General features: G+C 42.3%; 2 protein-coding genes across 2 annotated transcripts; both read left to right on the top strand.

Moving 5' to 3' along the window:
• Nucleotides 1–442: 442 nt before the first annotated feature.
• mtf2 (metal response element binding transcription factor 2) lies at nucleotides 443–9,984 on the top strand. The gene is made up of 15 exons (XM_041948727.1): nucleotides 443–658; nucleotides 1,671–1,872; nucleotides 2,253–2,334; nucleotides 3,179–3,289; nucleotides 3,434–3,534; nucleotides 3,780–3,955; nucleotides 4,086–4,181; nucleotides 4,687–4,755; nucleotides 5,055–5,178; nucleotides 5,604–5,671; nucleotides 5,779–5,949; nucleotides 6,173–6,302; nucleotides 6,497–6,555; nucleotides 6,960–7,052; nucleotides 7,535–9,984. Exons 1-15 carry the CDS (start codon nucleotides 654–656, stop codon nucleotides 7,908–7,910), a joined length of 1,863 nt encoding a protein of 620 aa, XP_041804661.1. The 5' UTR covers nucleotides 443–653; the 3' UTR covers nucleotides 7,911–9,984.
• Nucleotides 9,985–10,242: 258 nt separating this feature from the next.
• ccdc18 (coiled-coil domain containing 18) lies at nucleotides 10,243–26,601 on the top strand. The gene is made up of 26 exons (XM_041949153.1): nucleotides 10,243–10,770; nucleotides 10,971–11,157; nucleotides 11,635–11,784; nucleotides 12,058–12,164; nucleotides 12,456–12,584; nucleotides 12,879–12,975; nucleotides 13,071–13,192; nucleotides 13,378–13,657; nucleotides 13,867–13,954; nucleotides 14,268–14,485; nucleotides 14,874–14,984; nucleotides 15,225–15,356; nucleotides 15,530–15,664; nucleotides 15,822–15,899; nucleotides 16,014–16,130; nucleotides 16,246–16,413; nucleotides 18,271–18,413; nucleotides 19,340–19,503; nucleotides 19,628–19,841; nucleotides 20,926–21,025; nucleotides 21,171–21,308; nucleotides 22,258–22,398; nucleotides 22,619–22,756; nucleotides 23,381–23,824; nucleotides 23,933–24,658; nucleotides 26,320–26,601. Exons 1-26 carry the CDS (start codon nucleotides 10,670–10,672, stop codon nucleotides 26,338–26,340), a joined length of 4,449 nt encoding a protein of 1,482 aa, XP_041805087.1. The 5' UTR covers nucleotides 10,243–10,669; the 3' UTR covers nucleotides 26,341–26,601.
• The last annotated feature ends 1,213 nt before the right edge of the window (nucleotides 26,602–27,814 follow it).

A 27,814-nucleotide genomic window follows, 5' to 3' on the forward strand; every position in this document is an offset into this window, starting at 1 on the left:
TATACTTCCGCTACGGCTTTTACAATAAAAGCCTTTTGTCTTAAATGATAGCCCAACACCTAACACAACTTCCGGTTCTACCATAGAATATATATAACGCTAAATGACAACTCATGATGTTGTAGCGCCAGCGAGTGGGCACAACTGGCATGAGCCTATAAAACATTTCCTCTTTGAACTTTTGAACGTTTAAAAAAAAATCTGCGGAAATGTATAACTGGTAATTAATACCGCTGTTTCGAATGTAACGCATATCCACACCAACAGAAGAAACACCGCAGAAAAGATGCTGTGTTCGACAACAAAAGTACATCTTATGGTACTTTAAGGGGCGGATATGCTCTACTTGGTAACTGCCCTGCCTACAATTTCAAATGTTTGAAAAAAAAAGATGAACGTAGCAGCGACAAACAGTCAGCAGTCGTCTCAGCACTTCCCATAATGCACTCCCCGGTCATCAGCGGGAAACCAAAATGGCGAACGTGTTGGGGGAAAATGAGCCGTTTGTTATTTTCTGAGGAAGGCACAAGCCCCGCAAGTTTTCGCGATATATTCTTGAAATAGATTCAACTTCAGAGGGAGCGGGATAACAGCGGTCTCTCGTATCCTGTTATTTTGTTGTACGAGTCGTTTGTCGAAGCGGAGGTGACCGAATGAGGTATTGTTGTCATGTTTTCCTCCTGTGGGGGGGTGTGGGTCCGACGGTCAGCGACCTGTCTGGGGTTACGGCTTTGCATGTGGATTATTCATGCTAACAATCAGGCCTGACTGCTAGCTATATTATATATGAGACACTTCAGTATGCAGCGTTATCTCAAAGTGGCCCTTTATCGTCTGGAGGGGCTAATATTGATCATGTTCTCTCAGTATCCGAACAAAGGGAACCTCGGACTGACGGTCAGTGGGTAAAGGAAAATATAAAAATGAAATGTACAACGTCTAACATAGTGAATGCTGTTTTACAACAGATGTTTTTTAAAAAGTCAAGTGCTCAACACTATAATTAAAACTGACTGGCAGTTAATTGTCAGTTTATATACAAGTGTTAAAAATTGCTAGTCTTTGCTTTTCTTTTCTTTTTTTAAAACGTGGATTGGGCTGTAGAAATACTCAGCATTGTCCTGCAGCCATCTTACTGACTGCGTGGTTGTGGTTAATTACCAATTTGCACTAATTATGAGTACAATCACCTGTTGTTTGTATCCACTGGAGGGGAAATGGCATGTGGTGTTTCATTTTCAGCCACTTTTTGTGAGATCATCTGTATCGACACACTATCGGCTTGTATATCATTGAATTACACATACAAGAGTGTATTTCAGCAGGGATGCACAGAAACGTCTCCATGTAATTCCTGCTGGTTCATACAAAGAAATTTCACAGATAGTTCGAATTGCAGTGTTGATGGAGGATTACTATTTTTAAACTACTGTTTTTTATTATTTAAAAATAAAAAACAAAAAAGAAACCCACGGGCCTGTGTGCAAACCTGGCCAGCCTTGAATCTGCATTTTCACACCGACTTTCAATATCATTATTATATGTTGCTGCATGTTTACTTGAATGTGTAATTACTGTTTGTTAAATGAATGAACTCCCTGCTGTAAATGCCGCTCCCTCCCTGTTTCTCCCCTTCCCTCTCTCTGGACCACTTCCCCCCTGTTTTGCAGAGACTCAGGGGTTGTAGATCACCTGTCTGTCCATCACAGAGCTCACCCCCAGCGACAGCAGCAGGCTGTGTCCTTGTCCCCCACAAGCCTTTCTGCTCGGGGAGAGTATGGAGAAGACGGCATGTCTAACAGGTTTACAGAGGGACAAGACGTCTTGGCCCGGTGGTCAGATGGCTTGTTTTACTTGGGGACAATCACCAAGGTTAGTGTGAGGGAAGTGCTCCTTTTGGCACGATAATGAGTTTTCTACCACAGTATTACCACATACATGTGAAATATGGCACCCTTGTTGGGATTTCTGACACATGGGAACAGCCCAGTGGAACAGCACCCTAAGCGGACCTTCAGGTGCAAACATTTTTAGTTTTCAAACTTTTTGGTTGGGCATTTTATTTCACCTAATTGTAATGTTACTTAAATTGTATTAAGCAATTTTGGTCACAGGACTCAAAGTCTGCTAGTCTCTTCTGGACTAGTGTCCCATTCTGTTAAGTGTTTCCCAATGTCTTATCTTGTATCTGTATCTTGTATCTCAATGTGGTGTTTAGGAAGACATAAATCTATTTTTTTTTCATCCTTCAGATAGATCGGGACAAGCAGCGATGCTTTGTGGTTTTTGAGGATCGGTCAAAGTCTTGGGTTCTCTGGAAGGATATTCAGACAGGTAACTTCTTTTCAACTTCAAGGTTGTTAAATATTCAACTCTTACTATTGCATAAAATGTAATTGTTGATCATTTGTAGGTGATCTAAAAGACATAGTTTAATGCCTGGCAGCATCTGCACTTTAGATTCTGTCTGGTTTAATAGTGGTTTGCTTGAGTTCTAGCGAATCATCTGCCTTCTTCTGCCTTATCTCAGTTCTCATGTTGCTGACAGTTAACTGTCCACAGTGTCTGGCATCAGCACAGCGGCAGTGCACTGCCAACACGTGATGAGCACAGGGGCGATGCACACTGGGGTCTATCCTCTTCCAGATCACTCAGTGAAAATGCAAATATGACCCAGATATGCTTTGTAATAAATATTCATATTATTTGTGATGGATTAAAAATTGAACATTTTGACAAATATCCACCATTTAATTTTTCAATCTTGACTCATTCCAAATTGATCCACATGTTGCTGCAGAGCTGTGTGCACATAGTGTTGCAGAGCAGCAGAGCAGACTTAGCAGCAGCAGTTAAAAGCCTTGTTTTCTGCTGACCTCCAGTGGTTGAAATGTACTTGCAATGTTTCACCACACTCTGACCTCACAGTTCATTGCCAGTCCAGCACCATGGGGGTAATGCAGCTTTGTTTTAGTTTATTTACAAATTGAGTCCACAATAATCCTCAGACCTCTCAGCGAATTGTTTCTATTGGAACTACTTCCATGCAAAGAAATAGTTACCAACTTAAAACACTAGTGAAAGTGCTTGGCTAATCTATCTTTTACAACTAGCCTGCACAATGGCTGCTGATGATAGAGTTGTGATCATTTGTCCTGGCTTCTTTTATCCATTTCAGGGGATGAAGATGATGAGGATGATGAGGATGACGACATTGTGTGCTCCATATGCCAGGATGAAACTTCAGAGGAGCCCAATGAGATTGTCATTTGTGACAAGTGTGGGCAAGGTACTGTTCACTGTCGCTCTTTTTTTTTTTTTTTTTTTATTCACCTATCATCGACCGAATCTCTGGTCATCAGTGGACTTTGTGCTTCTTTAAAGAATGATCCAGTAGATGGCAGCTGCAGTAAATGTGCTCGTTTTCTTTTAGGCTACCATCAGCTGTGCCACTCCCCCATCATCGATGCCTCTGTCATTGACTCAGACGACAAGTGGCTTTGCTCAGAGTGTGAGCTCACTTCTATACCGAAGGTACTGCTTTTCCTTTGGGTATTATTGTGCACAACCTTCAGTTGAATGTTTAAATTGTTTGATTAGATTAGTATGTATTTATGACAAATTGCTGTTTGCGTGACTGATTATTTGCTCTGCTTCAACTGTAAAACAAAAAGGAGATAAAAGACTCTGTGGGACAGCTACACGATAATCTGTGGAGTACATGTATACACATAGTGTAATGTTAGGGTAAACATGCTTTTTGTCTCTGTGGTTTACAGAGGGGGGTTGCACACAGGAGGGGAGCGTCTGCTAGAGGCTTCCTGCAGCACGAGCAACAGCAGCAGCACATGGAGCTGCACCTGTCCTTCCCGTACGCTCTGGAGGAACTGGTGTGGGACCAGGGCCACAAGACAAACATCCAGCAGTGCTACTGCTACTGTGGGGGCCCAGGAGAGTGAGTAAATCTCAGAATCTGGCTAAACTATTTCCTTCAAGCTTGTGGGTTTCTTTTTTTGTTTGTTTGTTTTTTATGATTATTATATCACTTATTGTGGTATAGCTGAGCTCTCTCTGTCTCTCTCTAGTTGGTACCTGAAGATGCTGCAGTGTAACAGGTGTCAGCAGTGGTTCCACGAGGCCTGTCTCCATTGCTTGCAGATGCCCATGCTCTACGGAGATAGGTGCAAATACACTATGTATATATTTCATACTTGTATGTATTTATACGATGGCTGTGGATAAGACATCTGTTTGGCTGGCAGGAGTCTTCTAAAATATTTTGGACACCTCAAACATCCAGTTAACGGTTTATCCATTTTAGAAGTGTACAAAGAATATTAAACTGCAACTAACAGTAGCAACAGTACTTACAGTTCATGCTACAATACCAGTTAATTCTTACTGGTTATACAGTATAATCCTATTAAACTCTTTGTGTGTGTGGCCAGTAGTGTGATTATTCACTCAGAGCTGTCCTACTGGAGGAAATGAATTCAGTGGAGGAAATGATACTATGCCTGCTGTTGTGTTTTTTGCCTCCACTTTGTGTTTTCATTTATCAGGACACATAATCTTGTGTTATTGCTTGTGTCATCTTTCCTTTCACGTCTTCCTTAAAATATGCCCTTTGGTCACCAAGTCATTTTGTAGCGTAATAAGCCAACGTGGTTCTGTGTTTGACTTTAGGTTTTACCTGTTTATTTGTTCTGTTTGCAACGGTGGACCAGAGTACCTCAGCCGACTGCCTCTCAGATGGTAAGTGAATCTCAACATTTAAGTTCAACTTTGGCACAGACAGCTTTTTTTAAAGCAGTATATTATTTAATAAAATACACAGGCATACGATTGCCCTACTTTCCAAAATAGTGCCACTCTTACGTCAGCTGCTAATATGATAATAAAGTTCCAGTCTTACATTTTATTCATTAATCTATTTGTTTTTTAAGCTAATGCAGTGCGGCTGTGCCATAACAACATATTTGTTTTTCTTTTTACGATATCCTTTTGGAACCAGACTAAGTGAAGAAAACACAACTTTTACTAACATGTTTCAGGGGGGATGTGACACACCTGAGCCTGTACAACCTGAGTGTGATCCACAAGAAGAAGTACTTTGACTCTGAGATGCACCTGATGACTTACATCAATGATAACTGGGAGCTGCTGCAGCTGGGGGAGGTCAGGACACTACTTACCAGCTCATATTTGACTATTTACTAACTGTCATTTGTAATGCACCGGTGGCCAGTTCTGGACACACACACACACACACACACACACACTGTGTTATGTTCTGACACATACTGTGTTACTGTGTAGCCTCATATTGGCATGTTTTACATTTGGCACAGGATGTTAGGAATTGGAAACCTGTAACACGTTAGTGGTTTCATTAGTATGTAGCTGCTCGGTGCACCAAGACATCTCAGGTTGAGTGGAGACCAGAAAACCACATTGTTAGCCTGTCCTAGAGGGTTAATTATTTTTAAATTATCCCTGGCTGCCAGATTGGGTTTGAAACCATATGGTGTTGATTTTCTGAAGTCTTTTTTTCTCACACCCTGTCTTTCCTGTTTGGTGACTCCCCTCCCCCGTGTCTGCAGCTCACCAACACTCCGAGATCAGAGCGATATGAATGTGTTCTGGAGGCACTGAACAACAACAAGAGCATGTAAGTCATTCCTTTATCGATTAAGCATTTTTGTTTAACTCTACGTATTTTCCTGTCTGTCTGTCCCAGTTTTTGCTCTTACACTTTCTTTCTCCTTTCTCTTCCAGGTTCATGTCAGGGAAGGAGGTAAAGAAAAAGAAGCACTTGTTTGGGCTGAGGATCCGTTTCCCTCCTGCTCCCCCCAACTCTGATGAGCCAACCAGCAGAGTGATGGAGAGGGCTTCACATGAGATCACCATTAAGGGATGCAAGTCCGCCAAAGCCCTACCTGGAATGAGGTAAGAAGACAGACTTACATTTGAGGTTCTGAAGTTAAAGGTTTTGGTATTTCTGGGTAGGACAAAATGGGGGGCTGTATCGGTTAGGGTTTTTAGTTTTGGATAATTTTGCTTTCAATAACAAAATCTTTTAACTGTGTGTCTGCTTAACACTGTGTTATTAATACATAACTGTCATTACTTGTGAAACTGTTGTGAAATGTTGTTGTTATTGTTGCACTAGAACTTGCAGCACTCTAACCAATGGCACAGAGAAGAAGAAGAAGAAGAAAAAGAAGAAAAAGAGGAAGCAAGGAGCACGGTCTCTGGAGACTCTGGCTAAACGACAACGTTCCAGTGAACTCTTATCCCAGGTGTGTGTGTATGCATTTGTATGTACATTTACGTTAGTGGGTGTGAGCTGGGTGTGCACATAGTAGTTGAGAGGGGTGTGTATTTGCTCATTATTCTATATAGGCCTGAGCTCACACACACACAAACTCAAACTCTGACTTTTGCTGGTGATATTGAAAAACTGAGAAATGCTAACCATTTTTTTCTTTGACAGGAAATAAGAAGGCCTCTACCACTAGAGACCCATACATTGGATCACTTAACCTCTATCAAGTAAGTGAGCAATTGTGGTATTTCTAAACAATTATGACTGATCCACTGCGTAGTGGTGAAGCTACTGTACTGTTAGGGCTGCAATTAACAATTGTTTTTGTTTTCAATGAATCTATAGAGGAGAAAATATGTTTTAACCTACTGTGATCTGCACCAAATCCTCACATTTGAGAACCAGATAATTATTTGAGCATTTTTCTTTAATTATTGACTAAAATGCTAATTGATAATCAGAGTTTTTCCTGATTAATTTTCACTCAATCGACTGATAGTTCTCAGATCATTAGTCTATTCATCTATGTCCAGTAACTATAACTGTCAACTGTTTTTTTTCTTTATTCTGTGTCTAATCTTTATCATCCTCCTGTCTCTTTTTTTTCATTTTACCATCTCCACACCACCAGGAGTGACCGGTCTCTGCTGTCCTCAGATGTGGAATCCATAGGAGCCCTGAGCACCACAGAAACTACCTCAACTAGCATTTCAAGACAGTCCAGGTATGCCTGCTAATCAATGCAACATCTACCCCGTTCTCACTTTGACAACTACAACCCTGATTCCAAAAAAGTGTAAAACACTTTACTGAAAAACACTTTCAGTGAGCTAATTTGCTAATCCTTTTTGACATATACTCAATACAGCATGAAGACATTGTATTTAATGTTTTACCTTATCAGCTTTATTACGTTTTGTAAATGTATGCTTACTCTGCATTCAAATTTATTTTATTAACCATTTGATTAACACAACGTGCATCGTGCTTTGAAAATGCAAAACAGTTTTTGTTGCGACAAAAAACACTGAAGGTAGCATTTAGCCAGGGTTCCCATGCAGCGTACCAAGTTCACCAAACAAACTATAGGTGCGAAAATGCCCTTAGTCTTGTTTTTTGTAATTCTCTTCTTTATACTTTTTTGTTATTGCACTCAGAATTAAATCAGTTGTTTGACTTCCTCTTTTCCTATCAAACACCTTCTAGCCTCTGTAGCTCCAGCAAGACACGCACGGCAGCCTGCATCATGCCTGTGTCCTCTCCACCCTTAAAAAGGAAACGTGGGCGGCCACGACGGGCCCTGCAGCCCCCCAACCCAGAGATCCCTCCTCCTAGCCATGCAGACCCAAACCCCTCTGCTACAGAGGTGCTGAGCCCACTCCCAGGGCTTCACTCCACAGACATAGTTCATGGCATGGACCCCAACAGCCAGCTCTCCCACCTCAAGAGCTCCATCAGCAGCTATTTCGGAGCAGCAGGGCGGCTGGCTTGCGGGGAAAAGTACAAAGTCCTGGCGCGACGGGTCACCCTTGATGGCAAGGTGCAGTACCTGGTGGAATGGGAGGGAGTCACTGCCTCCTAGACTTGTCTTTGTCATCATCACTTCTAACTTCTAACCAGCACCTACAAGAGGTTTATGGCTGTGTCACGGACGTTGTCTACACAGGCTGTATTCAGAGCATTAATTGATATATGCCTTCGTTTAGTTTATACAGGAGCAAGTTTTCCCTGTTAAGCTTACTGTAAAGCCTACTGGTTCAGTGCAGTCCAGTGTGATTATAGCACATTCAAACATGCCGGGTCCTCGTGTTTAAAGATTACAGTTCATTAATAAAGACAAGGAATTGTCATTATACCACACCGTATTTGTGTTATTCTGCTTTGAAGTTTCATTATCTGCTTTGAATGTTTACAGAATCCCCATTTATTCAGGGGCAAATAATTAATCAGTGCACTGCACCTGTAGGCTTTCGGTGAATTGTTATTGTGCTTGGTTTTTAATCCAGTGATATGCTTTTCATTTTCAGACCATTTGAGTATGAATCTGTAATTTTTTTTTGACAGAATGTAGTTGGTCATGCATTAAATGGTGAATCTTGGAGGATAAGAGAAAGAGGGGAGGTTTTGTTCAAATCTTCATGAGTTTCACTACTTTTCTCATGCAGTGAACATTTATTTTCTTACCAGATTTGGTAAATAAATGCTTGTCCCTTTACAACCATGTCCCCTCCTTCTCTAGTCCCAGCTATGAGTACCTCTCGTTGCCTTGGGCAGACATATCCTTCAGTTGCATTTTGGAAAGTGTGCTCATTTGTGAGCAGTTAAGGAGGAACTCAAAAGTGATGTGCTGCTGCAAATGTTTATTATTTTATATAGAATTATACTACATTTATTATTCCCTTTTCCACTCATTCTTTCTCATGTCTTTTTCTGTTCAGCAGGGCAGATTTCTGATTTTCTTCTCTTTTTTTAATTAGGGATTGCACATATCAAATTATGTCCGATAGGTCGTCATCTCATTTTGAGCAGGTAATTTGGCCTTTTTGGCTCATAGGGCAGCATGTTCATTCATGGTAAAGTTCTTTAAATACTTTTTTTAATCTTTGTCATAACTGCTTAAATTTAAGTGGGAGGTTTTGAAAAATAGCATCCCCAAATAAAATGTGATTTCAGTGCAAACCCAGGAGGACTCTGAGTAATGTAAAACATTTTGATTTAAAATTGATAAAATGTCTGTTAACGTTGAAATCTTTAAGGACCTATTTAGTTTTTACTTTGCCTGATAGTTATTCAAGAAAAATAAAGTGGATGTACCACCCAGTTCTCACACCAAGAGTTCAGAATTGTTCTGCTTTTTGTGCTGCCTATGCAAGTAGTCCCAGATAAAGGTGTTCAGCCATATAGTTGGACCATTTAGCTTGACAAAGGGGAGCTCCAGCATTATTATTGTGATGATTTGACTCTGTCCTAACATTTATCATATGACAGGTCTAAAAAAAGAATAAGAGAAAAGAAAAGCTGCACTTGGAATTTTGCTTTTACAGTCAAGATCACCTTGTAGTTTACACACTCAGGATATGCCCAAAAACTTCACTGTATTGTATAGGCTTGCATTTGCAGCTTGACAGGAGACAAGGATGTAAGTTATTCACATAGTGTTGTTGGTCAGTATTTTATATCAGGTGCTCCTTTGTCACATTTCTTTTGACAAAATGTATGCATGTATGCTTTTTTTTTCTATGAGCAAAATAATTTGTGGTCTGTTTTTACTGCTACACTCCCTTGTTTAAACTGAGTCAGAAAACAATCACTGGAAAAACTAATATGCTGTATGTCATTGCAAGAGGTAAATATTCAGTTAGTATGGCTGTCTCTTTTTCGAGATGTTTGTTTTTGTTCAAATGGACAGACCTTTTTGACATTGATACCTCTTCATTGTACAGATGTAGTCCGTGCATTTGAAGCTTCTCTCCTCTGTTCAGCCAGTGTCTAAGCCTACATGTTGCTACCACTGGCTTCCAGCAGGCTTCTGTAGCCAAAGAATATACATGTAACGTCTGCTTTGTCTCTTGAGATTCTTCTTATTACATTTTTATACATGATTATATAGGTTGACGTGTTACTTCTGAACTTGTTTAGTTAAAGGATAAATAAAAGCTGATATTTTGAACTGTTTTGTTGGCTATTCTATCTTAAATACTGCCTCTAATTCTTCATCACTAAGTTCAGCCTCCTCAGTAAAAGCTGACGTACCTTTGACAGTTCCAGTTCACGCGCCAGTGTTCGCGGCAACGGCCCTTGACAACCCTTTCCACCAATCACATCACAGACAACATCATCTTATCCAATCATAACACGCGTTGTTAGAACGTGGGCGGAGACTAAAATTACAAATGGTACGGCCACCGTGTCTTTAACTACAGCCACTCTGGATAAATAGGGAAGTTTTGTTCAATTAGAAGTTCCAAATATAGATTTTTTATGCTTTATTATAGTGCCAGACGACAAAATTAATATCTCATTCAAACGTAAACGTTGTCTGTCCGGTCGTTTGGTCGCTTTTGCTCCAAGAACAACGATAATGTTAACGTTAACTAGCTAGCCACCTGTTGTTACAGCGAGCATCTTTGTTTACATTTAGTGAGCGTAGCCATGCTAGCTGGTTTGCGGTGCTCTACTAAAGTCACAGGTGTGTAAAACGTAACGGTATACTGATGAGTTAGCGTAGTTGGTTGTCCGTGTTCTGTATCTCTCCAAACTGCCTTACATGTTGGAAATGTTGCTTGAGCAATTTAGAGCTAACTTCGGCAAATCAAAACACACACACTCATCATAAGTTTAATGTATGAGAACGAGAGAAGTTTGGTCGAAGATGTGGTCAGTTTGAGGAAACTACTTCGATTGACAGATATCAGACTGCAAAGTGTGGGACAGAAGCTGAGGTGAGCTAGCATTAACTGTATGACATGAGTACGCAGTCTCCACAGCTGTTGATTGCTACAAAACCAATTCTCGTAACAGTTCCTGCAGAGTTAACCTGCAGCCACCAGTTCAGGACAATACACAGAGTTAGTAAAATGCTGTATTTATCCTCCTGTCTTGATTCCTTCTTCACTGATTTTTCTATCTATACCTTCTACAGTCAGTCAGAAGGACATGGTAACAGGGTTGAGCAGAAGAGACCTGATCACCTGACCTTACATGACCTGCAGATACCCGATGTTCCTCCATCCCACTCAGGCTGTGTTTGTCAGGAGAGGACTCTCAGTGGAACCGCTGAGAGACGTGCTGTTGCTGGTGGTGTTAGCCCACCCTCCTCCAACTCTATGGTGAGTGGCAAGATTGTGTGTGTCTTCTTGCGTGAAAGATTTAAGCCAAAACCAGACAGGAATGCTGTGCATCACCTTGTCTCATGCAATGGACTGTTATTTGTGCATGTATAGAGAACAGGTACTTGTTCCATCTTCCCAAATTATAGGTGGATAGATTGATTACATCAAACCACCTCTGTAGGTCATCAGCTTAACTACAGAATGTATTTTTATACTGTAAGTAAATAACATCATTGGACTTAAATAAGGTGGTGCTGTTAGTCAGTTTCAAAGTCGGTTTGTGTAAGGGTATGGGAAATCAGATTTAACATTACCACCTCTGATCCAGTTTGCAGTCAGCTGCAAATGCAATATACATAAACTTTGTGCAACATGCTTGGGAATAAACAAAGCCAGGGTACCATCAAACTAAAATGTAAATAATAGAATATGCCCGCCACTACAAATGCACACCCCTTGTCCACATGTGTTCAGACTGCCTCAGTCAGGTCAGTAGAGATGGAGGGTGTTTCTTCAAGGAAGAAGGTGGCCTGTGTGCGTCAGGAGAACGCCTGTCTGACCATGCAGGATGAGCAGCTCATCAGTGATGCTATGCAGTATGAATTGGCCACCTTCAAGTCTCAGGTATGACAATCATCCGTACACAGATGGTGTGTGTGAACAAAGGTGCTGTAATCCTTAAATACTGTATCTCACGCTTCATCTTTGTGTGCTGCAAATGAGTATAATGTGAATTAAGTGTTTGTTTCAGTGTTTTTGTTGAGACTTGGGGCATAAGAGATTGTTTTCACTTGAAATATCAAGGCACAACAATAAAATGATAATACATATTTAAAATATATGATATAAACTGACAGAAACTGTATTGGATACATATGCTGTGTTTTCAATTTTTAGGTTGACCTCAGAGGCCCTAGGGTTGGTGTTAAGAACAATGTGACAGTCATGAGTGAGCAGATTCGTCGGCTTCAAGCAGAGCTGGAGGCTCAAGCCGAAGAACTAAAGTAACCTCATGACCTAAACTTACAACTCTCCAGATGTCATGATTTATTTCTAAACTGTATATTCTTTTGATTCTAAATTGGTACAAAGATGCACTGTGGGCTCCAGTTATTTATAATACAACAAGTATCTATAAACCTTTGCTGCTATTTCTGTTGTCAGTACTCCTACAGGGGAAGGCTTAATTGGGACTTCTGATGATTTGCCTTTTACCTTTTTTTCTTGAGACTTACACTAACCTCTATTCAACCAAGCATTGATATCCTCACAACATGTCATTGTCTGTTTGCCAGGGCAGCAGAGCTGAGGGCAGAGTGTAGCCAAGAAGCAGCAGCTCACAGTGACATTGTGGTGGCGACCCTCACTGAGGATCTGAGCACGCTCAGACAGGAGCTGGACACTAAAACAGCACTGTGCAAACGGTGATGTCTTTATCTGGGCTAGTCTTCCACATGTTTTCATTTAATTACTGTACAATGTACAGTTCTTGTAACATTTTGGGTAGCAGCATGAACACCATATGAAATTAATCTACAATGCCCTTTGTCTTATACTTGCTTTTTTTACCTGTCATTTTTTATTTTTAATTGCACTATGTGAAGGGATTGACTTGGGCTTCAAGTTGAAACATAAACAGATATTCACAACAGAGATTTACTTTCACAACTCAGTCGAGTTATTGTTGCAGTACTGATGTTCTACCTCATTTCTTACAGGGCTGAGCAACAAAGAAATCAAGCACTTCAAAATGCAGAGAAACTCAAAGAAGCCTTCAAAGACTATAAAGCTAACATTTCCATTAAACTTACGAGGGTAAATGAAATTAATTTACATAATTTCTATGTTCTTCTTAAGTATACGTGTATCAAAAAATGTGCCAAGATGTGTTTTTCATTTGTGTTTTTAAGGTGATGGAGAGTGAGAGCAAACTCAAAGAGAGTCTTATTGAGTGTGACAGAGAAAAAGAAGAGTTGGAAATGAAGTGCACTGTGTTGGAGCGAGAAAAGGTAGAACAGAGCCAAACAATCAGGTATGCATCTGTACTTGTCTTCTTGCTTTGTTTCTGGCCATGATTTCCTTAATATTTGTATGTAGAAACAAATAAATTGGAGGATTTCTGATTTATCATTATCAATCAGGTCTTTCAGAAGAAATAGATTTGAGTTGCTGGTTAACACATTTTATCTCTGATCTTTCCCCTCACCTGCCACCTAGCCAGCTGAAGGAGGAGTTGAGCCAGGCCAAGTGTGCAGCCGCTGGTCTCCAGGGTCCGCTGGAGGAGGCTGGACGAAAGGCCATGCATCTGGAACGGCAGCTTATGGAGCGTGCAGCAGAGTGCAGGGATCTGGCCTTCCTGCGCAAGGAGCTGGAAGACCTGCGAACTCTGACCCAGAGCCAGGAGCAGAGGCTGACCCAGAGCCACAGCGAGGCTCAGCAGAGCCAGGCGGAGCTAGCCTGCCTGGAGGCCATACTGGCCCTGCTACATCTACGAGAGGTGGAGAGGAATATTTATACACGGTCACATTGCCGTTTGTGTTCCCACGGTTTTGTCAAGTCTCCCACAATGTCTTTACCAAGGGGATTGTTACATCATCATTTGTTTGACCAAACATGGATATAGTGCCACAGTTACTTTCCAAAACAAGCTGCTGCATTTATCACTGATCTTGTGTTTACTGTTATCATATTTTATTTTAATTTCAGGGTGCTGTGGCGTCGCTGTGCGCCAGGCCCTGCATGTTGCCCCCTGTGGACTATTCAGGAACTGCACACCTACTGAAGCTAAAGCCAGGTATGCTGACAAACTGTACTTCACTACAGCCTGAGTTTTCTGTGCCGATTATTAAAACTTAACAAAGCAAGAATGAGATTTGAAGTGTGCCAAGCTGTCTCAGGCCAATCGGCAAACGTAAGTTTGGGACATTCACTTCAAAGAAATTATTTAAATCTTCAAAGGAACTTAAGTTAGCTACACGCTAACTTATTTACACAGCAAAGAAGAATGCCAGTAGACGGTAGGTGCCATATATGTGTTATTTCTAAAATGTGGTATAAGAAATAGAAGCATTCTTGTCCTTTCTTTCCCTGTTGCTCAATCCTTGCAGGCGAAGGCTACCAGCAGCTGCTGCGAGTGCTGCAGTCGATGGAGGCTGAGCGGAGCAAACAGAACAGCCTGGTGGAGCGGCTTCAGGAGCGTCTGAGCAGAGCCCAGGAGGAGATCTCCTCCCTACAGAGCTCTATGGCCCAGAGAGCCTCCCACTACCAGAACCTCCACACGGAGCTGCTGGACAAAGTCAGCCAAGCCACTGACACAGAGAAAGAGGTCACTTTTCAGATCTTCTTCTCCGTCGTCCCCTGTCTTAATTCTTTCTATCTTTGTCCCTTTCCTTTTTTTAACTTTTGCTCATAACCTGATTTTTTGCTTGAAGTAGAACATTCAGTCTCACTGAGCTTTCTTACTGTTTGGAGCAAGCTGCTCAAATGAAAATCCCATTTTTGTTTTGTTTACAGAACATTGGGAATTTATATAGCAGTTTCATGGTCGTGTGTATGTTTCTCAGCCACCAAAAGTGATGGATATATGTTGGAATTTTTATGAAGGTTCTTGCTACTGTATGAATTATTTTTTGCCAAGCTTAAGAACTAATATTGTTTCTTACAGATTGATGCACTTACAAACTCTTTGTTTTTTTATCTCCATTTGCCTTCAGTTGAAAAGAAAAAGTGCACGTGTGGCTTCTCTGGAGAAACAGTTACAGGAGAAAACCTCGGCCTACAGTCAGGCTGCACTGACCAACACTGAGCTGGAGAATCAGCTGCAGGTACAACACACACAGACCCTCAAGTTTTTTTTCTCACCTCTTTTTAACATTTCTTACTTCCCTGCTGGCATCAGTAAGCCACTGACATTAAGAGCGATGAGGTCATGATTCACAACCCCTTTGGACATGGGTCATTATTTATACGTACATTCTGGCCATTCTTATGTGTTTGCTAGCTGTTGTCTGCAATGCCACAAATCTACAGTTTACTCTCCTTTTTCTTCCCTTTTCTAATTACAGGAGAAAAATAGCACCATTCAGCATCACCAGTCAGTGATGACCAAAAAGCAAAGAGAGTACCAGCAGTCTTTGGAGAGGTGTAAAAAATCTCAATCTCAGCAACTCATGGAGCAACAGCACAGACTGGAAATGGTGATCTACTACTTCATCTTTATCTTGTTCTCGTTCTCTCTGCTGAAACTTATTCTACCGCACCTCCATGTTACGCTCAAAGCTTTTAACAGAACACCAGCTGTGACTATATGTTTAAAATGGCAGAAGTGATATCACCTGTAGTAAATAACAGTAGTTCCTCACTTCTGCAGATGCAGTTGTCTGTGCAGGAGGCTCAGTCTCGGGTGGTTGAGATGGAGCAGGAGCTGAGCTCACTCCGGAAGGAGCGAGACGAAGCTCAGAAAGCAGCTCTCGAGCTGCAGAGCTCTGTGGACCAACTCACACAGGTCAGGACACCTCTGACAGTATGAAGGACCATATCAGTACATCGTATTACCTTCACTGAGTAAAACACAGGAAGCGTTTCAGGCTTAAGTTAAAGGTACAATGACTATAATTTTACCCAGGTATGTAGTGACTGTTTTAATTTTGATTTGATTTCAGCAGACGCAGGTTGAAGTACTGCACAGTGAGGAGTTGCTGCAGAGTTTCAAAGAACAGGCAGCTCAGTCTGCCACCAAGGTTTGTACAAGGGCCTGGTTACCATGGACAAACACAAATAACCTAGATTTAGAGTTAAGGAATTCCATCATAACCATTAGTCTGCACCACCCGTGACTTGTGTTTGTACATCAGGTGTGTGAACTGCAGTCGTCTTTGTCGGCGTGCAGAGCGGAGCTGAACTTATGCCTGCAGCAGATGGAAGAGGTGCAGAAGAACTATGAGAGTGAGCTGCAGAAGAAGAATGACAAGGTACAGCCTTCCACACAGTTGTACACACTCCTATCTTTGATGCCCCTCTCCCTGCTGTTGTTCATGCAAAGCCCTCTTCTCAGGCTTATCTCCTCTTCTGTTCCTACCTCCTCAGGTGTCCTCCCTGCAGGAGAAGCTCTGCAGTGCCAGCCTGGTTTGCCAGAGCTCCAACGAGCAGAACCTGCAGCTGCAGCTTTCACTCCGGCAGCAGCAGACAATGCTGACAGAGAGCACTGCTCACATCTCTGAACTGGAGGAGAGTCAGAGCCAGCTGCAGACACAGGTGAGTAAGAGACAGTTCAAAACCTAAAAGTGTACATCTGAAAATATATATAACACCAAGGAGTATTTTTAAGTTATTTTACAGATACTTGCAGTCGTGATGTGTGTTTGAGAAATCACTTTATGACAGAGAGCAGGGTCAGATTCATTCACAGAGAAAAATGAACTGCAGGTTTTCATTGATGACTGTTTATTCCACTTTCTGTGACTTGTCTATCAGTAATTAGCTATTGGTAATTGTACTGTTAATACATTTATTTATGAAAACACACTACATAACCACAGTATAAATTAAGATACTAAAGGCCTCTAAAGGTATATTATGCAGGATTTTTCTAAAAAAAATCACCGGGCACCGACCAGGCACCCTGCCCTCTGTATTTTCTTATTTTGTTGTTATGTTGCTGTTGGGGACATTTCTGGACGTCATCCTTTGGGCAGCTCACAGGATGAAGCCTGTGCTTTGGCTGCCTTTGCACAAGATTCAGGAATGTGGTGCCTTCCTGCAGGAAGGCTTCATTTTGTAATATTGCAGGTGTCACCTATGATTTCTGTTTGTATTATGCTTCAGTGGTGCATACAACATTACCAAAAACATTTTCAGTTACACAGTTACAGTTTCCTCATGGTGAATTGAGGCCCAGTTTCTGCTTGATTTGGCTATCGTGTCTTCGCTGTTTATGGCATCAGTAGTTCTCTCCGTCTCAATTTAACTCACAGTATTACATATTGAGCTGTAGTGAAATATTCTCCCTGATAATTTCTGTTATGTAATATATGAGATTTGTGGCTGGAAAATATATGACTATACTATTAGAATAATTGTAATGCGTTTGGTTTAGAAGGAAGTTTTCTAAAGAAGCTTTCTTTGCAGCAGGCCTCATTGAGTCTGCATCTGAGGTTTGTCTGAGTTTAGGCTCGGTCTCAGTGTTGGCTTAATCAATTTTCACTTTCTTCCAATAACTCTGATTTGTGCCTTTCTGTTTGCTTTGCTTTTGTGAAGCTTCAGGACAGCTTTGTCAATAGTCTTCTTCTAGCATCGAAGGGTGTTATAACATTAGATGTCTGGCTTACTGGGTTTTATGTGGCAATAGAAACTTTTTCAAATGTTTTTAGGATTGCTTGATTCATTCCAAAAAAAATTTAGCAGATTCCAATTTAATGGTACTTCAATTCAAAGCCCTTCTTTTTTTCTCTTGCAGCCAGGCATACATTTGCTGATGTGTTGATTAGGGTAATGAGTGTTTGGTCTGTTTAGTTAACCGTCCACTAATTTAAGCATATTTTGCTGTGGTCTGAAACATCATTATCTGGCTTTCTTTAGGGTTTGCAGTCAGAGCCCACATCAATCACCAATGTTTGTGATATGTCTTGAAGCAAGCCTGCCAAGAAATTCAGCGAAGTCTCACTTTTTATGTATCAGAAAAAATTAGAGTAGCTTCTTATGAGCAAATGTCATTGCAGCTTTGAATTGCATTCCCAAACAAAAGAGCATAAAGAGCAGAAAATAAAGTTCAAATAATCTCAAAAACTTGTGATGAATCTGCATCACTGCTTGAGGGATACGGCAGAATGAACTTGTGATTTCATTAAAGCCAGCACATTTTAGCAGCCGGTTGTACTTTCTGTACTCCACAACAAACAGCACAATGGTCTCCTTTGAGTAGCGGAGCTGTACAGGGACAGCAACATGCAGCCTCTCTGTACAAGAAGGACTGACCAGACTGGCTGTAGGGATAGAAGTATTGTTTTATTGTTTTATGTTAGTCGGTCAGGTCAGAAAAATAACATGCACGCCCTGTTTGTTTGCATTTAGGAGGAAAATAAAGATGGATGCTTATGTTGTTTCTGTCTGTAGGTGTCCAGTCTGGAGCAGCAGCTGGAACGAACCAGGGCCTCTCTGCAGGATGAGGTAAGGAACAGAGAGCAGGACGCCCAGGAGAAAGACAAGGACCTGCAGGAGATGAACCAGCAGAACACACAACTCTCCCAGTCTGTCAGGTAAGAACACCTGGACACACAGGGACACAAAGGAAACCAGAGTTAAGACACAGAATCTTCTTGTTGTGAGTTAATTTGGGAGAGTTTTTATGTTTTAATTATTCACATATCACCATTTCAAGACACAACAAGGTGTCACCAAAGCTATAACAGATATACAAATGTTTTGAAATCACATTAGTGCACACTCAGCGTTTTTTTCCCTCATAGTAATGCAACATTTTCCTCTAACTTGTAGTAATAAGTGTAGTTTCCCATCATTCACTGTTGCAGCTGTTTAATGCAGTTTGTATGGGGCTTTTATTATATTCTGACAGAACACATCAAGAAGTATGCTGTTCTTCTTGACCTGCAGCAAAGACAATCAAGGCTGTAACAGTCTTGTGATTACACCACATCCCATTTGTCTGTAGGCATGAAGCAGCCCTCCTCTCCCCACCCCCTGTCGCTCATGGATATGTGTATATAAACCCGGATCTTACTCGTTCAAGAGTGGGAGATAGCAGGGTGATTTATTTTGAGTAAATTCATTCTGCAGAGCTGCTGCTCAGTTTCAGTTTTGTGACGTTTTAGAAAGCTCCATAGCAAAAGCTTGCCGATTGTTTGAATATGGCATCAAAAGGCACATTGGTTTAGCTCAGTTTAGCTAATCTAACAGCTCCAGAAGAATTTCCTTCTCTCCAAGTCCACGATGGGAGCCCTGCTTACACTGAGGTGAGGAAATGGACATGTTTGACCCCAGCTGTAACCAGTCAAATAGTAAAGAATGTCACATGTACACAATGTGTTTTTGGTGTAACATTGCTTTTTCTGTTCCCTTTATCACAGCACATTGTCTTAAAGCATATTTGGTTCATTTAAGACATTTAATTCCTGTGCAAATGTACTGTTGAATGTTTTGTCCTTTTCCCGTGGGCCTTCTGCAGCCATCTGACATCAGAGATGACAAAGTGTCGAGGGGAGCTGGTCTCTAAAGAGTCGGAGCTGCAGCGCCTGAGGAGGGACGTCGCCAGCAAGGCATCTCAGATCATCCGTTTGGAGGAAAGCCTGCAGCACATGAAGAGCCAGCTCGACAGCAAGACTGACATGTGTATGTCACACAGTTTCTGTTCTTTTACTTACTTTTTGCAGAGAAGAGAGAATTTACGCTATTACCACATACACATCACTGGCTCTCTCTCTCTCTTAACCTTGTTTGTTTTCCGACTTCCCAGTGGTGGATCTGGAGGAGGCGCTCCATCGTTGTGAGGCCGACAAGCTGAACTGTGTCCAGCGGGTCCAGATCCTGGAGGGGCAGCTACAGGCGGTGCGAGTAGAGATGGCTGACACTCTGGGGCAACTACAGGAACTCAGAGATGTTCTGCAGAGAACCCAAACCATCGCAGATGAGCGGCAAGCCTCAGTGGAAAAACTGACTGACCAACTTAGGTGAGGATACGCCCTCATGTGACATATCCTTCTGCACATAGGGACAAAGGACAAGCCCCAGATGGAGACAACGTCCATGTGCTGCTGTTCAGATAAAATCCTCTGCTGTATTGGACTCATCTGTGTTTAAAACAGTATCCACACTACACACACACACACACACACACACACACGGTCATGGAGCCTGTTATTATTCCAGTGTCACACTTAATGTCCTCATGACTGTGTGTCTTATATATAATGTCATGGATAATCTTTGCTCTCAGATGAAATAATGACATTGTGTACATTTTTTACTGAGGAAATCCTTTGCTGTTGTAAATATCTGAATTTCTGATGATTATTTTAAAGTTATTTTCCTATTATTCAGGGGGGAGCTTGTGTCATGTAATTTGTTGTGACTCATTTACACGTATGCTCAGATTTTTGATGTAATTCTTTTTCTATTTAAAACATGCCACTGACACAAATCTGTGTTCGTTTGAATCACATATGTTGTGTAACACACTGTGTCTAGCTATTGTACATCAAGCACTGAACTGGACACCCTCGTGATTGAAACATTTTCTTGTGTCCAATGAAAAGAAAAAAAAAACAGGATACAGCATGTTTCAGTTCATTAACTATTAGTCACTCCATCCGTCCCCGATAGAGTGTCTTTGGTGTTGTTGTTCAGAGCACAATGAGCACAGGCATTAACACGGACGTGCAGATGCTTGATAGAGTAAACGCCCTTAAAAGAAGAACATAGCTGTTTTAGTAACAGCTCGAGGTTACAGTCATGAGCCTGGTTACACACAAAAAGGCACTGAGATGATTTACACCCTTAGGCATGTTTTCAGTACTCAAACCAAAGGTCAGCCTAAAAATGTTAAAAAAAACTCCTCAAATCATGTTCCCTGCAAGAATCATACACAGTTCCATCTGCCATTCAGAGGACACTCTGGTCTTGTTTCCCCCAGTTTACTCAATGTGTTTTTTGTTTTTACCAATATTAATTTAATAGGTATCTGATAAACTGTTCAATTGTGCGTGTGTGTGCGTGTATGTGTGTGTGCCTGTGTGTGTGTTTGTGGCTTCACAGTGAGACCCAGAGGGAGCTGGAGGAGAGAACTCATGAGGTCTTAGACATGGACAGTGCACTGAAGGAAAGACAGGGGGAGCTCCAACAGAGAGCCAATCTGGTACAACGCACACACAAACATATATTTTCCAGTATATTTCATTTCATTTGCAGAACGTGTGTTGCCACCGACTCTTTCTGCATTTTTTTGCGTTTTTAACGTCCTTTCTTTTCTTTTTTTCGCCGGCTGTCCTCGTCATCCTCAGCTGAGCCAGCTGGAAGTGGCCATCAGAGAGCACAAGCAGGAGATGGAGAGGAAGGTGGAGTCTCTGCAGCAGAGCCTGGAAGCCCGAGAGAGCGAACTGAGAGACACGCAGAGGGAGCTGACAGACAGAAACATGAAGGTCAGGAGCAGTCACAGAGTCAGAGGGCAAAACATGTGAGAAACTGGCTGAACGTGCCACTGTGAGTCAACTCGGCCTTAATAGACACTTCAAGAAGCCCCACTGAGCAAACAACAAAATCAACAGCATAAAGTTCTGTCATAAATGTGGACACTGCACAATGTGTTGTGCTGCAAAACGGCTTATAATGATTTCTGCTGATGAATAAATACATCTAAACAATGAAAAATATTTTTCTATGAAGTTCTACAAATGAAAAGTGAAAGTAAAACATATTTAATGGCAAAGCTGTCCATGAGGGAACAAGCAATGTGAATGTGAAGCCATTTTATAGGTTCAAATTCATAAAGATCTCTCTGACCTCCTGCTGCTCCACAATCTATTTGTTTATTTTTCCATCTTAATGATTGGTATGCAGTTTCTCGACCAGACATCATATTCAAATATTACTCTCATCATTCTTCACAATACACAGAGTAAAAAGAGACATGTCTCCCAGTCTCCCATGACCCTCCGTCTTTTACTCCGTCTTCCCGCTGTCCACACTTTTTATGAGCTCATCGTCCAGTCTGTTCATTCTACAAAGTGTCTTGTCTTACTGTCACTGCAGGAGTCCTCTTAGTTCAAGTTTCTTCTTGGAGCTTTTCACACAGCTGCTGTGACTGAGAGCAGAGAGGGGTGATGAAGTTGTGTTTCATGAATTCATTTACTCACTATGTCCACAGTGATTGGTTGACACGTGACCAGTCTGTGACCAGTCTGAAATTAGATTAAATTAAAAAAAAAAAACTTTGACTTGACTTTTAAACCCAGTCTAGCAAACTGTGACACAACCGAAGAGACTTTTTCAATTTACAGAATTAATAACTGAACACTAAATGAAATGTGTTATGATGTAGATCTTCAGACTGTATGCTGATATGTCTGCTGTGTGTGTTTGTGGCTTTAGGAGTCCCAGGAGCTCGGCCAGCAGCTGCGCGTCTATCAGCAGAAACTTCACACTTCACAGCAAGAGCTTGAAGAAGCTCAGCGTCAGTGTGAGGCTCTGACCAGAGAGCTGGACGCTGCCAAGCTGCACGCCCGAGAGAAGGTAAAGTCAGAGCGCAGTGTATAATCATTTAATCTTCAACTTTAAACTCCTCAAACCCTGCTTGAAATACCACAACTACGACCAGTTTTTCTAGAAAAGTATGTGGGATAAGTTAGACTTCATCAGAAAGCAGGAACGATCTCACACCATTTGCAGAATTCTTTAAAAAAAGTATGCATAGTGTATAGTGTAGTATGTGTGTGTGTGTGTGTCTTTGCAGGAGGTCCGGCTGTGTGGCATGGAGGAGGAGCTGGCACTGAAGGAGGCAGACTGGCTGCAGCTGGAGGCCGGGCTGCAGAGCACAGTCGCCTCTTTAGAGCAGGAGCTGGAGCTGGAGAGGGAGCTGCACAGCAAGGAGGTACAGTAGCTGCCGAGGCTTCAGGACGGGTGTCGCCTTCCTCCGTCTAGTTTTGACGAGAACATGTTACCAGAGGGGCTGTTGAGAGGGAAGCTCTGCAGCTCTGACGCTGCAGTGCAGGTTTCAGCTGTTCTGCAAGACCTGGCTCAGCCTTGCGTCCAATTTCTGATCCTCGTGATAATCTTATAAATGGGGACTGTAAATTTCATCACGGCAATGTGACACCACTTGTTCTGCAGAATTCCCATCAGTCAGTCTGTTTTCTGTGTGTCCACATCACATAATAAAGGTCTTGTGGGTTTGGTCTTGGTGGCCTGTCTGATCGTCACTGTCGTTCTCTTTTTGTGTCTGTTTCTGGCTGATTTCTTTTCCTCTTTTTTTTTTTTTTTTTTTGTTTACAAATGGCAGCAGCACAGTGTGACTTCCTTATTCTATTAAATCTTCAGTTTCTCTTCTTGTTACCGCCTCTCTCCCACACACAGCTAATGACGTCTTAGTTCCTTCTGATATTTTTGATGGTGCTATTTGTTTACTGTATTTCCTTTATAGAGCAACATACCGAGCTGCACGTCAGCGTTTAAAATCCAAAGGTATCTCATCTGTCTGTTTTCCCTCCCTCCCCAGCTGGAGTCCCTGCAGCAAACTCGAGGCCAGCTCCTCAAAGTCTCCGAGCAGATCTCCTCCACCATGCGCTCCTCCCAGGAGCAGCTCGCCACTAAACTTCAGCAGAGCCAAAACCAGCTCGAGCAGGCCAAAGCCCAGTGCCATCAGACCAAAACCCAGCTGGACCAAACTAAGGCCGAGTTGGATCGCGCCCGGAAACAAGTAAGTCACCTCCAGACTCAGAGAGACCAGACTCAGATGCAGCTCCTACAGAGTAAAACCCAGCTGGAGCAAAGCAGGATTCTGAATGAGCAAACCAGAGCCCAGAACAGTCACCTCCACGCCCAGCTGGAGCAGCTCAGCACCCACTTTAATCAAGCCAGGGTCCAGGCCGCCCAGCTCCAGACTCAGCTCCAGGCCTCAGAGAAGTCCATGGAGACTTCCACCGAGTCCCTGCTCATCAAGGTAGATCGCTTCGGCAGCGTGAGTGTAATGAAAGTTGCATTACGGAAGTGCATCTGTGAATTTCTTCTCAGTATTTGTGTCAAAGCTTGTGTCCTGATCTCCGTGCAGGAGTCTGAGGTGACCCGTCTCCAAGCCAGGATCTCCAGTCTGGAGCGAGCTGCTGGCCGGCAGCATCTGTACAACCACACACTCTCCCACCCTGCTCTGCACCAGTTCACACACTCCCCACAGCAGTCCCCTGCTTCCTCACCCAGAAATCCTCTGACAGCTGTCTCCTCTTCGAACCATGCTCACTCATCACCCCCCCGCACACACCTTCAGCCCACCTCGGCCCCTCATCTGTCTGACCAAACTGAGAGCCACCGAACGTGCGACTGGCTGCAGAGCAGCAGTATGGACTCCTCTCTGGATCTCCCTCTGAGCCTGAAGGCCGTACTGAGGGAGGCCTTCAGCAAGCAGCCTTGTGACTCCTCCTCCCCCTCCGTCTCCTCTCTCCTGGAAACGGTGGACACCAGCTGGCAGGGCCTCAGCGGCGTGGAAGCCACAGCGACCTCTGACCTCTCCTTCAACCCCCTCACGTACATGGCGGACAAGCAAGATGACAGAAACCTCAACATGGAAGCTACCTCGATGCAGGAGGTTGACGAGGAGCAGACGAGCGAGTCGAGGAGGGGGTCTGTGTGCACTCTGGTGGGTCGGCAGGAGGACGAGGTGGATATGAGTTCACTCACAGGAATGCTGAGGTTTGTTAATCAGACGTTAGCCATGCAGGAGGACCCTTCTTTATGGAGCTCCACAGGAATATCAGAGACCGGGAGCAGCCTCACACACCAGGTAACAACCCCATCCGTCTGATGTATACAGTGATTAGTCAGTTAATCAATAAAGAACCTAAACTTAATGCATTTATTTTAATCATTGAATAATTTGTTGTTAACTGCTTGGGCTGAAAACTTTCACTATAGTACTAGTTCAGCCTATAATTTGGTTCTGTCTACTTTTAGCATTTAATGGACTTCATATCCCCGTCCTTTAATTCATTTCTCTGTTAATGTCACTCTGCGGGCTTTGCGAGGTGAATATACCACAAAGATGTGTATTTGACACATTTGGTGATGAACACAGTGCAGTTTTTCAGTCAGGAATAAAATAACTCTGTCAGACAGTAGCTGAAGGACAACATTATGCAGAGATGTCCTCTTTAAGTTCTTTTAGCCCCAATAATAATCTGGCTCCTTTGACGCTGCTTTTCTGTTGGTACTGAGTTCAGTCTGATACTTACTGTCCATTTACCAAAATGTTGATTAAATATGTATCTGACACATTGAAATAATGAGCAGTCTTCTAAATTCAGCAGCAGCTAAAAATTGTGAGGAACTGCACCTTTCTTTTAAAATACTAAATAAATCAACCCCTTAAAATGTAATATCCATGCATCATCACTGAATATGGAGTAACACTGAGGTCTTTTACTATTTGCTAATAGGTGAGGAGGGATGCAGCTTTATTGTCATTGAAGATCAGCAAATCCATGCGTTTTGCCAGCCCTCATGTCAGAACAGAGTCGATCACCGGTGTGACCAAATTTTTTTCCACATTCACGCTTTAATTTGCACTCGCATACAGTATGCAGTGAAATGCTCGCAGTGTCCGGCTGTGGCAAAGCAGTGCAGCGCTGCAACACTAGCAGGCTGAAGTGGACAAAACACAGTGAGATACAGTAAAGAGAGGATCAGATTAGACTGGATTGATTGAAGTGTATATAGAGAGAGTCAGCACAACAGGATGCAGCTATCCTTTCTCTCACCGACTTCAGATGAAACTACGCCCATCCCTGTATGAAGAAAGGCTCAGCGACATGTGACAGCTAGCGTAGCTTGGAAAATAGCGCTATGGGGCACTGACTTTGATGAATTTACTGTTTATCGAGCCACAGACAACACAAGAACTAGCTTGGAGCAACGATAGACGCCACCGGAGTGGAGTGTTTGTGAGGGCTGAGCCTCACTGCTTACTGCACAGAAACATAACTTCATAACTTTATTCACTGATTTTGGTGCAACTGGATCACAGAACCAGGTTCAGCAGCCTCCCAGTGAACATGTGCTGGATCTTTGTGTATACACTTATCTCGTGGGCACAATTAACCAAAATGTGGGAAAGAATTGTATCTTGTATGCATGCAATAGCTTTTTGAGTGCTCTACATAGCAAAACATGGCCTTGATATACATTTTTTCTCTCTATAGCTACTCTGGGGCTCCATAAGCTGTTATTATATCATTTGAAGCCCTTAAAAACATGCTTTCAAAATTTTAAGTATTCTCTATAACATTAATTATTCATGACTAAAGAAGCATCACTTAAAGTTAAAAACATAGTCATCATTTCTTAAGAGTGTAAGAGATCAGTATGGACCAGACAGTAGCTCAGGGTTTCTTCTAGAGATTGTTGCATTGGTGTGACATTGATGCATGTTTCCGTTTCCACTTTTAGAGGGACGTCAAGGAGACGTGACGCTGTGTTGCCAAGGAGACGTCAGAGAGGAGCAGAGTTGTTTAAAGTGGAGTCATCCTTGTGTGTCAGTGTACATGTAATATGATCCCACATTCATGAACATGCCTCATTAAGTCTGTCCTTTTGGTGTGTGTTATTGAAATCAAGCTGCTGGGAAATGATCAGTTTCAATGACCACTACTTTCAAGTCTGTAATGTTCATGTTGTACCTTTTCCTAAACGATATCTATATTTTTACACATTTTTAATAAGCTAAGTGAATAAAAGATGTTATATATATGCACAGTAAGTATTTTCATTTCCTGGCATGTGTTTGTTGTTCTCGTCTGCCGCTGTGATTCTTAGTTACCCTCCAGAGAAATGTGAAGTCCTGCTTTCATTAACATCTGTTTGGATGTTCCCATGCTGTTGGTGAGTGTGGGGTCGTGTTACCAGAACAACTGGCAGCTTGCTCCCCAGGAGAAGAATGTTTGGCTCTGGACTGTGGAGGGGGTCGTGCTGAATCTAATACAGACTCAAGCTGGTTAAATTGGATTTGGAACACTCATGTGGCTTACATAACAAGAGCAGCAGAAATGTTTGCTCTCCACAGAGTTTTAGGATGGGTTTTATTCCTTTAGGCTCTATTTACCCATCAGATTAAGCGCTAGCGTGGCTTTGAGTTAACAAAGGTTTGAAGACGTAAGAAAGTAAACCTGTTTTGCTTGAAACCTTTAATCGTATATGCAGGAATTGCTGCTACTGTTTTACACAGCATTCAAACGTGGCCCCTCTTCACCGGCTCACTGCTTGTACATACAATGCAGGCCACTATCATAGGAACATTACACTTGTTGTTGAAGAGAACTTGATGCTTTAGCAAGCTAACTGAGCTAACTGCACCTACCTGACCAATAGCAAACACACCAGCTCTGCGTCGCTCTTCATCCCCATCCTCTCCTTCAGTGCATGAAAGCCAGGCGCAGATTCACTCTATTTTGGTACAAGCCTGCTTGGTGTAAATACTAGAAACAGAAACAGCTGACAAACAACAACAAAATCCACCTACCAGCACCTCTGAAGCTGTCTGCTGGTTCTGTGGCGACGTCTCCAGGAAGTCACTGTGCCCAGCCAAGAAATAGTTCTGTGCATAAGCCCCATAATACCACAAATTATTGTTTTTACACTTGTTTTGTTGTACAGATTAAATAGACAAGATCTCGTGTGTTAATTAGTGTGATGCAGGAGGTGGATTTTGTTGCCTTTGGACAAAGTCAGGCTGCTGTTTCCCCCTGTTTCCAGTCTTTATGCTAAGCTAAGCTAACAAGCTGCTGGCTCCAGTTTCTCTAACCCTCAGCAACACAGAAAATTAACATCATTCCCAAACTAGTCCTTTGATGTGGAGTATTTTGACTTACTTTTTCCTACATAATCTCCACCTTTCAGCCTTGCTGCTAAGTAGAAAGGGTGGGGGGTTTTTTTATGTGTCTGTGCC

This window comes from Chelmon rostratus, chromosome 12 (assembly GCF_017976325.1).
Source record: "Chelmon rostratus isolate fCheRos1 chromosome 12, fCheRos1.pri, whole genome shotgun sequence".
In the NCBI taxonomy this organism is placed as follows: domain Eukaryota; kingdom Metazoa; phylum Chordata; class Actinopteri; order Chaetodontiformes; family Chaetodontidae; genus Chelmon; species Chelmon rostratus.

Bases quoted from the DNA above. Each gene is read 5' to 3' on its own strand.
- ccdc18 (XM_041949153.1), top strand. From the start codon at position 10,670: ATGTATGAGAACGAGAGAAGTTTGGTCGAAGATGTGGTCAGTTTGAGG. The intron at 13,955-14,267 runs GTATGCTGACAA...CAATCCTTGCAG, and splicing joins CCTACTGAAGCTAAAGCCAG to GCGAAGGCTACCAGCAGCTG. The intron at 16,414-18,270 runs GTGAGTAAGAGA...TTCTGTCTGTAG, and splicing joins AGAGCCAGCTGCAGACACAG to GTGTCCAGTCTGGAGCAGCA.
- mtf2 (XM_041948727.1), top strand. The intron at 4,182-4,686 runs GTGCAAATACAC...GTTTGACTTTAG, and splicing joins CCCATGCTCTACGGAGATAG to GTTTTACCTGTTTATTTGTT. The intron at 5,950-6,172 runs GTAAGAAGACAG...TTGTTGCACTAG, and splicing joins AAAGCCCTACCTGGAATGAG to AACTTGCAGCACTCTAACCA.